This window comes from Musa acuminata, chromosome BXJ1-3 (assembly GCF_036884655.1).
Source record: "Musa acuminata AAA Group cultivar baxijiao chromosome BXJ1-3, Cavendish_Baxijiao_AAA, whole genome shotgun sequence".
Taxonomy (NCBI): Eukaryota; Viridiplantae; Streptophyta; class Magnoliopsida; order Zingiberales; family Musaceae; genus Musa; species Musa acuminata.
Window position 1 is genome coordinate 9,363,964 of NC_088329.1, and position 13,433 is coordinate 9,377,396.

At 38.7% G+C, this 13,433-nt stretch overlaps 3 protein-coding genes across 3 annotated transcripts; 2 read left to right on the top strand and 1 right to left on the bottom strand.

Annotated features, from left to right (window-relative positions):
• Window positions 1-476: 476 nt before the first annotated feature.
• Window positions 477-950, bottom strand: LOC135636146 (uncharacterized). The gene has a single exon (XM_065147748.1). The coding sequence runs from the start codon at window positions 948-950 to the stop codon at window positions 477-479; it is 474 nt and encodes a 157-aa protein (XP_065003820.1).
• A 482-nt stretch (window positions 951-1,432) lies between these two features.
• On the top strand, window positions 1,433-7,271 carry LOC103978025 (uncharacterized). Its single transcript, XM_009393729.3, has 8 exons — window positions 1,433-1,776; window positions 1,870-1,975; window positions 2,064-2,144; window positions 2,231-2,407; window positions 3,224-3,394; window positions 5,110-5,319; window positions 5,479-5,567; window positions 6,473-7,271. Exons 2-8 carry the CDS (start codon window positions 1,885-1,887, stop codon window positions 7,100-7,102), a joined length of 1,449 nt encoding a protein of 482 aa, XP_009392004.2. The 5' UTR covers window positions 1,433-1,776; window positions 1,870-1,884; the 3' UTR covers window positions 7,103-7,271.
• Window positions 7,272-9,005: 1,734 nt separating this feature from the next.
• LOC135583295 (uncharacterized) lies at window positions 9,006-13,168 on the top strand. Its single transcript, XM_065123874.1, has 3 exons — window positions 9,006-9,930; window positions 12,396-12,592; window positions 12,759-13,168. Exons 1-3 carry the CDS (start codon window positions 9,121-9,123, stop codon window positions 12,874-12,876), a joined length of 1,125 nt encoding a protein of 374 aa, XP_064979946.1. The 5' UTR covers window positions 9,006-9,120; the 3' UTR covers window positions 12,877-13,168.
• The last annotated feature ends 265 nt before the right edge of the window (window positions 13,169-13,433 follow it).

The window sequence follows — 13,433 nt, forward strand, 5'->3', positions numbered from 1 at the left end:
TATCTTGACACATATATATATATATATATATATATATATGGATATATGCATTCTCTGTATTAATTAATCTTGATTACTGGCTTGTCGATTTTTTTAGTGTGTAATTAGACCATATTTTCCAATAAATGTATTGAATTTTATTAAGACTTCAACAATTAGTATCTAATTTTATTCCATATTATTCCATTTTAGGTTAAGAAATATATAGGAATGAGACAACTATAAAAAAGTGTTTTTTAGGTGCATTATAGTCGCGATTCTTGGGTTAGATCAAACAAAGTATAAGATTTAGGCTAGTCAAGAGACTAATGTATACATAAATATAAACATATATTATCGGAAAGGGCAAAATAACTGTTTTTTTCTCATATAATTGTAGAATGTATTAAGAAAACATATGAAAATGAGATTAATTAACCCCACCAAGACGCATGAAAGACCTACAAAACATCATCCCTTTCGGTCTCCAATCACCCTCATCGGTGGGCGTCGCCCACGAACGGCGGCGCGTCGTTGGGCCCCCCAAGATCCATCGACGACGTGGCCGATGCCGGCGGAGTGGCGTACCTGGCGGAGAATCCCCGTCTAACGCTGTGGCCGTCGGAGTCGCTGCCCAGCCCTTCGTCGAAGTTGAGGGCGTAACTGAGGGGGTCGTATCCGAACCCGCCGTGACGGGGCCGGCGGCGGAACCGCCGGACGAAGGTCTTCCATCTGGGGCCGGCCACGATCTCCGTCCACTCCCTCACTTTCATGACCACCTTCATTCCTCGCCTCCACCACCACCGCCCCGTCACAGGCCCTCCCCCGTACTCGCGCCGCTCCGCCGCCTTGCGCGCCCGCGTGCCAGGCCAGGGCATCCGGAAGCAGCAACAGCCGCGCTTGGCGAACATCTCGTCCGCGGTGACCAGTGCCGTTCCTTCCGGAGCCGGAAAGCGAGCGGCCGAGTCCATCTCTGTGGGCGCCGAAGGAAGATACGTATCTCTTCCTCTCGTCTCACCCACAGCACGGTTGGGGATAGGGAAAAGGGCGATGAGATCAACGGCAGGGATGGAAACAGCTGTAGAGTGAGGGAGTGAATGGACGATCGAGGAGAGAGGAGGTCGGTATGGTATGCGAAGGCGTCACTCCGAGAATCCCGTCAGCAAACGGTTCCGACTAATTAATTAATTAACGTGTATACTAGTGATAACAAAAACAATACGCAACAAATTAAAAGGAATCGATTGTCCTAATTGCTCAGGCTTCGACCCGGAGACGGTCCAGGCGAACCCATTGGAAGAGCAGGTTGGGGCCCAAACCCAAGTCTGGCTGGACGGGGCCCACGAATGGACATGACTGTCTCACGTGACCGTCGAGCAGCGATCAACGAAGCATAAGAAAAAGATGATGGAGGGTATGACAAAGTATTATTAGGAAAACATCGAGGCACCCAATGACTCTCGAGACTCGCGAAGACACCGATCGAGGCTTTCGGTCCACCTGTTGTCTCGCAAAACTTTTGCAGACCGAGGAGGTGAAGGCGTTCATGCTGGCTTGTGAACCGGCGGCCATTAAGCTCACATTAATCGGCGGCCTAACCAGATTCTTCCCTCCTTAATGCCCCTCCCCCCTTTAGCCTGCCTCTTTTGGCCGCTACAAGCGGAGTGGGGAACACCCCTTTGTCTCCTTGTCCTTTTGGAGGGAATCCACGGAAAGCTAGAGATGAAGGCCGCAGCAGGCCTCTTCTTCACCCTCTTTTTGTTCCTCGTCATCGGAGAGTAGGCGGATCAAGAACTGGTTTGGATGTTTTTTTCCCGACTCCTTTCTCAAGTCGTGTCATGTGATTGGTAGGTGGAGGCTCATTCTGTATCCTTTCGGGTTTTCTCCCAGGTGAATCGGGAGGAGATGGAGGAGGCGAAGAAGAAGGCGATGGTGCTGCTGTTCTTGGTGGTCTTGTCCGGTGGGTTTTGCAGCGTGTCTGCTGCTTCCCCTGCAAGTAAGCAAGTTGTGCTGCTGCTTTTTCTCGGTGGTTTTTTCTCTCCAACATCTTTCGTTCTCCAATCTCGTCTGCTTCCTTGCTCCAGGGCTGGTTAGTGCGTTTGTCTCCAATCTCTTGTCGGCTCTGTTGCGACGTCTGTGGTCGTTGACGCCTTCTACTGGAAACGGTAGCATTCCTTACCATTCTACCGTTTCTCGTTCCCCTCTCAGCTATTCGGTAGGGTTTTTCTTTGATTGGGCGACCGTTCTGCAGCGATCTTGAACCGTTCGAGTGTGAAGTTTGAGAGCGGGTACAATGTGGAGACCGTGTTTGATGGAAGCAAACTTGGAATCGAGCCATTCTCTGTTGGAGTCATGCCGAGCGGGGATCTCCTAGTCTTGGATTCCCTGAACAGCAACATTTACAGAGTTTCTCTGCCGTTGTCTAAATGTGGGTGTTTCGTTTCCATTCATCTTGTGATGCCTATAATCTGTTTCATTGCTGGAATGAGCCATTTCTTTTATGAGGAGTTTGTGGTCACAAAACTTTCTATTATAGGGCTGATAATTTACTGATGTTACAATTTAGTTCATTCACTTCGGTGGTGGTCTTGGTACCTTCTCTCGTGACTTCCTTCTGTTCACCATCTACCTGTTGGTATTATCTGTGTTTCTACTGGAACTCTGATGCATGCTGTTCAAATGGGTTATATCTTAGGTGTGGTCAAGTTGATAACTGTTGCTTAGTTCTCATCCAATTTCTCATTGTGCAGTTATAAATTTATTTGTTTGTTAAACCATCAGATTTCATGAGTTTCATTTAGAATCATAAACTGGCTAGATTTGCTGAATTCATGTATCTGATCATCTGTTGGTATTATTGTTAATTCATTGAAAAGGTTAACATAAATTGCTTTTTGTGTGAGATAGTTTTCTAGATTCTATAAGGATGTGATTAAAATTTTGCTAAAGATGAATTATTTAACTATAGCGATGCTTAAATTGAATTTGATGACCCTAAATTGGTTTATTATCATTGACCAATATAAAAAAATGATGTTGAAGCTTGATTCATTATCTTCTTTTTGTTCATCACATTCTTTTGTTTTAGAAACTTTTTCTTTCTAAGCTTACCATGAAAGTGCTTGTTGAAAAAATTGTTCTGGTCTCTCCTATATTCATTAATAGTTCATGGAATATTAATGTCTCTTAGTTGTCATGACAACTTTATGTGTTGATTATTAACTGAACATTTTGAAAATAACAGACAGCAGGCCTAAGCTTGTTGCTGGTTCAGCAGAAGGATACACTGGTCATGTTGATGGGAAGCCACGGGGAGCAAGGATGAATCATCCAAAGGGACTTGCGGTGGATGATAAGGGTAACATTTATGTTGCAGACACCAAGAACAAAGCAATCAGGAAAGTCAGTGACACTGGTAAACTTGGGATCTTACGGAAAATTCACTTCGAACTGTAAATTTTTAGTGCATAATTTATGAGTGTATTATGTTCTTTATTTCAATGTTCTCTTTGGATTTTTTTTTAGGATTTCATACTCTTAATGACGTATAAATGTTATCTCGGATCTACTATTCACAAGAAAGAGATGATGGTAAATAATTTTTTTTGTGGAGTTAAAATGGAAATGCAAAAATGGAGAGGAACAATGGAAGTGTTATGTGATCATTGTTTTTATCCATTATATTAAAATGAAAGTATTACAATATATTTGTAAGATCAACTATGCTTTATGGGTATGGATGTGTGGCGATCAAGAAACAACATCTACAAAAAGTGGTGTCACTGAAATGAGTGTGGTGAGATGGAATTTGCAGTTATTAGGAATGTTATAATAAACATATTTATATTCATGAAGAGTAAGGGATAGTCTTTGAGTATTTGGATGATCTATCACTTAATTTGTCGAAATAAAAAAAATCATCAATAGTTATGTTTAGAAAAATAACCTAGTCATTTTGGTCCAATATTCTTGTAGTCTCTAGTTATAGTTTTGATTGAGTTGCTTTCTCTCATCGAATAGAATTTGCTTATTTTTGTTTATAAAATTATCAATCGAATAAAAAAAAATCATCAATAGTTATGTTTAGAAAAATAACCTAGTCATTTTGGTCCAATATTCTTGTAGTCTCTAGTTATAATTTTGCTTGAGTTGCTTTCTCTCATCGAATAGAATTTGCTTATTTGTCTACAACTTCTTTCACACATTAAAACAAAATTGTGTATTTCTCAAGTCGCAGACGTAAGTTGTACAAATATTCCTACAAATCATGTGTAATTGTGTTTGAATTTGTTTTTAGTGTACAATTATTCAAAAGGCTAAAGCTACAAATCAGAATGATGGAAAGGTAGTGCATGTAGTTTTGGTGTGTATTCTGGGAGACAAATTTGCTATTTCCAATTACACTAATAATTTGTCTCAAGTGTGATGAATTTGGACAAACATAACGGTTGCATGAACAACAGATGGTTTTAGTTCTAGTTTTTTATATTTGTGACTTGTATGTAGTTTGACAGTAATGTTTATGTGGCAGAAGCTCAGATTGTTTACAGTTTACAATCCATCAGTTATGGATTGCTCTCAAGACTTAATTTATCTGTTCTGTTTGAGAATGGTAACCTTACAAATGTAGAACCATTCTCAATTTTGAGACAAGTTTAGTATTTGTCAACCAAGCCTTGAATTTGGTCTATGGGATGGCAATAGTTCTTTTAACTGTATTAATGTATTTTTGTTTACCTGGACTCTGGTTAATTTTTTCTTTTATCAGTCATATATTTCAAGATTTATGTGAAGTTTCCTTCCAGCACTTTTTATGACCTATTTTGCTTCATAAATTCATGACCTATTTGCTTTGCATGGACTGCCTCTCTAAAGTTGTCGTCTGGCAGACATGATCTGAAAGTGTTCCTGCTTTGTCTTCTCTCTAAAATGAAATTGCATTGATATCCAACATTCATTTTTGGGGTACATCTACATAAACATTCCTGCCATGTCAACCATGCTTCTAGACATAATTATATCTCTGCTATCTCTATTTCTTATTGGAGTTAACTAAAAGTGTAAAAGGAAGCAAGAAATGAAGAACAAGAAAGGAATTACATACTAACAATGGTTTCCATGTTTGAGTAGGAGTTACAACAATAGCTGGGGGAAAGTCGAACAAAGGGGGCCACGTCGATGGGCCAAGTGAAGATGCAACATTCTCCAGTGATTTTGAGGTGGTCTACATTGGTAGTGGCTGTTCTCTTCTGGTGGTAGACAGGGGTAACAAGGCAATCCGGGAGATCCAGCTGCACTTTGATGATTGTTCTTACCAGTATGGAGCTGGTTTTCCTCTAGGTAGAGTTTCAATTATTGTCATGTTCGTTTCTTCTTTTGTTAATGTTATTAGGCATCTACTCACTCAATCTAGTCATGCTACCATGTCTTTCTCTGTATAGGACATTTATACTCTTGTTTAACTAGGCCACCTATTGGTAAATCAAAATTGTCATGCAGGAATTGCAATGCTCTTTGCTGCTGGTTTCTTTGGCTACATGCTTGCAATGTTGCAGCAGCGGTGGGCAGTGGTAGTATCGTCCACTAATGTGAGTTACCGTTGACACATTCATTTTTATCAAGGACGTATGAAACACTGATTCAAATACAGGATATTGATACAAAAATACAAAACAGTAGTAGTAGATATGCCAAGTTTTGGAAAAAAAAGTTAGACATGCACAATACAACGATAAAAAATATTTTGATGTTTTATTTAAAAAAGTTTGACATTTATTTATAGTCTAAGGCATCAATAATGGCCTGTAATTAACTTGCATCTGTAGCATATTATTAAAAAAAAATCATTTCTGATGACATGGTACTTCAAGATTATCAAGAAAACAAGAAACCAACAAGAAATTGTAATTAATGAAGAATTTTTTTCAAGTTCATTGGTCATAATTTGATGCTTATATGAGAACATGTACAAATAGTTTAATCTTATGTTCGTTTCTACAATTTAAAAATTACTGGTAAAGTAAAACAAAGTTTTTGGGAAAAAAAAAATCATGAGGCATCCTCTTAGTGCACTAAATTTCCTGATCATTTTAATATTTATTTAAAATCAGATACTTGAAAGAAGTTTGCAATAAGCATCTATGAAATATCATTTAAGTATCTTAGCCAGCACACACATGATATGGATATGTCTAGCAATTTTCATAGTTAAGGATGATAAGCTGAAATACAAGAACAAACATCCTTACAGTGAGAGTAGTGACTTTTTTTCTTTTTGTGGAACCAGTCATATGCTTTATCCAATTTCACATTCGGTGGGCCTATCTTTATAAAAATGCTGTAGACTTAAAAGTCTGTTTGATTCTCCAAGTTTATGCTTTTGTCTTGTTGTCTTTCATTTCCCTAATATGCTTTTTCTTCTCATGCTCTAGAATCTTGGTAGAGTAACACCACCATTTCTAAAGGGTAAAAGAATACAATTAATTCTTTTCAGGATCCAACATCTCCTACTGAAGCAAGCTATCTGTCTAGTCCGTATCAGCAGCCAATGAACTCATCACTCAGGCCACCACTAATTCCACCGGAAGCTGAATACAAGAAGCATGAAGAAGAAGAGGGCCTCTTCACCTCAGTTAAGAAGCTTGTCACAGGTGCTGGCTTATCCCTCAGTCTCATGATCAGTGGAATATTCTTGAGAAAAAGGTCACAGAGCTATCACCAGGAGCAGCAGAAGCAACAACGCAAGGCAAACTCATGGCCCCTGCAAGAAAGTTTCGTCGTTCCAGACGAAGAACCACCTCCAGTAGAGGTACAAACACCAAATCAGCAGCGTAAGACCTATGCATTCATGTCAAAGAACCTGGAGAAGGTCCAGCAACTACGTAATGACAGAGCCTATTTCAATGGATGGGATGGAGAATCACAACCGCAGCAGCACTTGCAGAAACATCGACAGCTCTCTTCAAGCCCACAGACCTACTATGAGCCAACCTACGAGACAACAGACGAGGTGGTTTTTGGGGCAGTGCAGGAATCGGATAGTAAGTATGACATAGCTCCATCCTATGATCAATATGGTCCTCGGTACCGAGTCAGTTACTTGGGGCACTACAATGACTACTAGGTATGTTTTCCAATAATTTTGATGATGACGTTTGTTTCAGCACAAAGTCTACCAATTGCTAGCAAAAGATGCATAGATCTGTTAAATGGATGTATTAATGGGTATTAAAAGGAAGTTGAAGCACTCGTAGTCTCAATTATCATTGGAAGGGACTTAGCATATTGATTTCTGGGGTCATTGCACGTCTTAGTTCTTTTTTTTGGTATTAAATTACAAGTTACTCTCTCTGTAACATCCCTGTTTAATCCTATCTCCTATATGGTGATGCTTTTGAGTTGGAGATAAATTTATTATTATTATTATTTAGGCTAACATAAATTGGACTGGAGGTTGAGATATGTCAAACGACAACTTTTGATGTATCTATTAAGCCTTATGATATCTTGTATACTCGGACAGCAACTTCTAAAACCTATAAACTAGAGTTGAGGATGAGTAAATCCATACCGAGGGGTTCTGAGATCTGTCGCAGTATGTAAAGTTATGGGCAATTTATCAGAAAAAAATCCTTAGTATTAGGTTTTTATCAAATGATATTTCCATAATTAGTTTTTATCGATGTATTTTTTTAATTTTGATAATATCTTTGAATTGGATTATTTTAAGTTATAGATCCACAAGTCTAGTGTAACTCGAGTGTAATTAGGTATTTTCATCAAACTAATCTAAATTTTCTAGAACTACTAGAATATAATTTTAAAATATTTGATATTAATTTTTAAATTTCTTTATGACTTTAGAATGAATAAATTTTTAAATAGGATATTTCTGGATTGAATCGATAACTCATTGAATTTTCATCAAATCTATTTAAACTTATTCAAAATTACTAAGGTGATATGATATTATGTTTAGTGTTTTTTTTATTTTTATATAAATTTAGGATGATTAATTTTTGAAATAAAATATTTTATATTAAATTTATGATAGAATGTAACTTAAGTATAACACGAGTATAACTCTTTCAATTTTTATTAAATCTATCCAAACTCTTTAGAATTAGGATAAGATGATGATATGTTTATTATTATTTTTATTTATATAAATTTAGAATGATTAATCTTTAAAATAATATATTTTTTTGTTGAATTTATGATCGAATATCATCTAATTGGAGTGTACCAAATTCGTTATACAAATCGTGAGGAGGCGAAAGAGGAAGAGGAGAGGGAGGGAGCAACGGGTTAGAAGCAAAAAGGGGAGAGGAGGAGGAGAGGGAGAGGGCTAAGGATGAGTAAGAGGAGGTAGAGATGGAGGAGGAAGCCGAAGAGGGTGAGGGGGAGGAGGCAATGGTGGAGGTTGAGTGGGAGGATGAAGGGGGAAGGTGGAGTTAGAAGAGGATAAGGAGGAGATGAGAAAATAGAGGTAGAGTGAGAGAAGAAATGAAGGGGAGGAAGTGGGAGGGTGAGAGGAAGAGGCAAAGAGAAATTGGAGGGAATTTGAAAAAAAAAAAGAAATAATTTAAGGTTTAATAAGATCAAATTTAATAGTTATGATTTAAGTATCTAATTTATTTCAGAAAAAAAAACTTGATTAAAATTTAAAAATTAAATTAAATTTAATCAAAAGATAATTATTATCTTTTTATAATTTTATTGAAGAATATTTTGTTTCAGGCTCTTAAAAAGAAAGAGGCTCATAGTAAAAAGCTAGTTACTAATTTTATTAAAAATAATAATTATTTTTTTATAATTTGATTGAAGATATTTTGATCAAAGCTCTAAGAAAGGGATGCCCCAATGAAAAGCTCGTCAATATGAATTATTTTTCGATAAATTACCCTAAAATTATTATAAATTAATTATTTATATATCTATAAAAAAAAAGTCTTTTGTGTGTTTTTCTTAATTCAAACTCGACTATGGCACCTCCTTATTCTTCTTATAGGGAAATTACACAAAGGTAGAATAAAAATAACGAATAAGGTTTCTTATGGGGAAAGGCTCTCCGATCCGTCCTCGTTTCTTGATGCCGGCGGGAGGCCACCGATTCTGGCGCGAGCGACGAAAGAAGAGGTGATGGTTATCCTCCACGGTCGGTCGATTGACGATATCGTCTCTGCGTTCGCCTATAAGCCCCAACCCCACCATAAGTTCCCCTTCGGCAACGATGACGAATCCTCTCCTCCTCCCTCCTCTCCTTCGCCACCGTCAAAAGCCTCTTCCCTGGTGAGAGTAGGAAGGCGAGATGGACAGAATACGACCCGCGGCGGTGGGGATTTCGAACCTGTGGAGGAGGGCCCAAACACTCCTCCTTTGCCGCAACCTCCGCTTCTCAAGAACAAGAGGAGGAAGAAGACGCTGGCTTCGTTGACCTCAACCTCAACCTCATCATCATTCGCCTCCCCCCCTTCTTCTTCGTCTTCTTTACTTTCCTCCTTTATTCGTACCACCGTCGGCGGCAAACCCTTGGTCGTCTCCCGCTTCTTCCCCCTCCCACCACAGGCCTCCTCGCCCGTGGTCATCGGTGTCAAAGACACCAAGAGTCAGAAATCAAGGTCCACCGGCAAATGCATTCCATCTCGAAGCGCCGACAACGAAAAGAGGACCAAGAAGAAGAAGATAAATTGTATTGACGATAATCTTGATGATGAAGAAAAAGAGGAGCGGAGTAGGCAACAGCTGGAGAAGAGCGGGAGGATGGGAAAGCAGCCGATCGCCCAATTGTCTGCCGCAGAGAAGAAATCTGACGCTTATAGAAGAGTCCCAGCCAATAGTGCCTGGGAGCCTCCAGCGTCGTGCCACCATCTTCTTCAGGAGCGGCATTCCTTCGACCCATGGAGGGTCTTGATCATATGCATGCTCCTCAATGTCACCTCTGGTAGACAGGTTCGCTTCTTTTCTTGCTTGTTGGTTTCTTTCATGTTTATAAGAGCTAATCATGTCCTTTTTACCATTTAATTGTACATGCGTAGTTGCTATGCATATTTGCTTTTTCTTGGTGTAGATTGATTTAGTTGGCAAGCAAGAACTGTTAGAATTATACATAAATTGCATGGGTGAACTTAGTTTCTTACCATGGCATGCGTTGCCATACCTGGTCAAAGCAAGATGATTCAGCAAAAAGCAGCATCTGCATCATAAGCATTCTTGCAACACACATGGGATTGGAGGCCCTTATGGAGTTTTCTTAGATGATGTGGTATAAAACTTGTAGCACTCCTGTTAGCAAGAATTTTAGCAGACAGTTATCGATTATACTAGCTAAATCACAACATTATCTGGTGATTTCTGATGTTGCCTCATAAGGTTACTTTTAGGTTTCAAGTTATCTAGTCTTTGCAATCTAACCCTCCTTGTTTCACGTAGTAGTTACAACGGATTACTTCGTTTTGCCTTAGTCTCAAGGGAGATTCAAGGCACATTTATTTTCTTCTGTGTGTTTTACATAATGAATTACTTGCAGCCGCCTTATTTTGGATGAATGCTATTATTTTATTGCTTTTGAATGGCGATCAATTATTAATTTGTTGTGAACTAAGCAAGTTAAACAAATCAATGTTTCCTGACATCCTTCTTACTTGAGTAGCTTATTTATGCATATGCTGTCAAATTCTTTGATACATAGTATAAACAAATGTTGAAATGCCTGATACAAGTTGGTTGCCTGTGTGACGTTGTTGTAGTATTCATTTAAATAATTAAATAGTTGAATGATGTTTATGCTTCTCACAATTATAGCTGTTGTCATCCTGTATCAGCGCTTGCTACAGGGTGCAGATGCAATTGTGCCTTTCTTGTATCTTCTTTTTTGGTGCTACAGTTGTTGATGGTCATTATCACCATCACCACCATTGCTTGTATAAACAGCATCAACAAGATCATCTTTAAACTTGTCATCTAGGGACTTATTTGGAAATACCAGACTGTAGGGACACGAGTTCTTTTGCTAGGTATATGACTAAGTAAGATCATTCAGATCCTACAGATGATCACTAAATGCTCTACAGAGGATGAAGCTAAATGGATTGGAAAAGATTTTTTATGAGATGGTGTGCTTCATATGCTCTTTTCATGGTTGTTGTCTACTTCATGATAGTCTGAAGACTCTGAACATGTGGAACAATAACTGGTGCTTTATGATGGATGCTCCATGTAATCCTGTTCATTTCAAGGAAATACAAGCTGGTTATTTAGATGTAACTATAAATCTAGAATGTGATCTAATAAAGAACAAAAGGGGTTTAGAGAGAGTGGTAGTTGTGTGCCTAATTCTTTGATCTGTGTGTTGGTCATTCCAAAAGTTCTGATGGATGATAGTTTCAATAGTATCAAGGAATGAAGTATTGATATGATTACAATAATGTCCAAAATATCGTAGCAAAAGCAATTTGAAAAAGCAGCATAAATTTCTTATGCTTCTGTTTAAGTAGAAAGGAACAAAATATTGGATGAAGAATTAAAAAAAATAGTGGCTTGATGCACAAAGCTCCAGCTAATTTGGGTTTGAAAAGGGTCAATATACATAATATTTACTTTGCTAGCAATTATTATTTTTATGACTTGAGCCCTAATCAATTATATTGCAAAGGAGCAACCATAGGATACTAGTAAGGCTCACTCTAACATTGAGCAAGGAAAGTATAATAGAATAAAATAAAAATATCAGTTTTCTCTACAAAAAGGAAAAGAAAATTCAAAGAGAGACCACAAGGTAGTAAGGGAGAAAACCAAGGATCCAGCCATTCAAACATCTGCATAGTTGGAATATTGGGTTGCATATTGTGTCTATTATAAGATTGACCATTACTAGCATATCCTGACTCACTTGATGCTCCTCACTTTCTCCCATCCATCCTGATTAAGCCATCATCTATCTAGAAGGTCATGTTGTTCGCTGGTCAATCAACAGCCAGCAAAGAAGGGTATGAGAGAGAGAGGGCATCAGTCATATTGTATTTCTTGAAAAATAACAAAGATAATGAATTGCGGTTGTCTGATTTTAGGCCTTGACTTTGTGGCCCAAAATGTTTATAGATCAACAGTTCTTGCTCATTTCTTGGAGTAACCATGGGCACGATAGGAAGGAACCTGCTGAATGTGTCAACATCGGTTGGTGCTTGATTGTAGAGTAATATGTGTAGCTGACACACCTGTTATTTGTTGAAAGCGTCATTTGACAAAAAAGTAAAACTTACTGAAGTTAACTAGTGCATCTGTCATAATTAACGTTGGAAGGGGCCTTCAGTTCAGGAGTGCAAGAAACATGATTCTTTACTGTGAAAGAAAGTTTAAAATTGTAGCTATTAACAGATTAAGTCACAGAAACAGTTTTCTTATACATCTTTGTGCAGGTTGAAAAAGTTTTGCCAGGCCTATTCCTTCTATGTCCAGACGCAGAGGCGACAACAAAGGTCCCCGAGGAGGAGATAGAAACGGTGATACAGACTCTGGGCCTGCAAAAGAAGAGGGCAAGGATGATCAAACACTTCTCGTGTGAGTATCTACGAAATGATTGGACTCATGTGACTCAGCTCCATGGCATTGGCAAGTGAGTGGATTTTGTTAGAACCACCTTCATTTCACACCAAATGCTTTGAGTTTGAATTGCATTTCTTTTCTGTGTATCCTGCATCATCTTGTGATAAATGGCCATCATTGTGGATGGGGACAAGTATTGTAATTGGTTGTTGATTTTGTTTGTCTACCCTTCTCAGGTATGCAGCTGATGCGTATGCAATATTTTGTGTTGGGAAGCCAGAGCAGGTCGTACCACGAGACCATAAATTACTTGACTACTGGAGTTTCGTATGCAGTAAGAGTGAAACCGAGTAATGTCGTGTCGTACATTTGAGAGGTGGTTGCTTATTTTGGTCATGCATTGTGGTAAGTAGTTATTTGAGTTCAGCGCTGAAGGTGGTCAGTGATGGAAAAACTGATACAAGTGTTTGCATGTTTGCTGCTTGGACTTTCTGTGGCCTGTGCAAGAGTGCAGGGCATCAGTGCTCTATCAGACAAACCAGAACTGCTGCTTGAACTTTTTCTTTTCTTTGTGGAAGTGAGAGGTGCGTGTGTTGTAAATTATATAGAAATGGGTCTGGTGGTTCCTCCGGTCACCTTTTTTGTACATGTTTCGGGTCATGCGGCTCATTTGGTAGTTGAAACAGACCGGAGGTAGACTGGAACATATGGCCATGGTCGGTGAGGACAATGGCAACCTCATCTGAGAACTGGAACGGACGTCGGGCTGAGAGACAAGATAGCGATGGGGAGGTTTTTTTTAGGAATGGAGCAGCGTTTCATGTGCATCTTTTTTTACTTATTATTAATTTTTGTAAATGATCAAGCAGTCTTAGTTAATTGAACATTCCAAAATTGAGCCAAAATAAGTT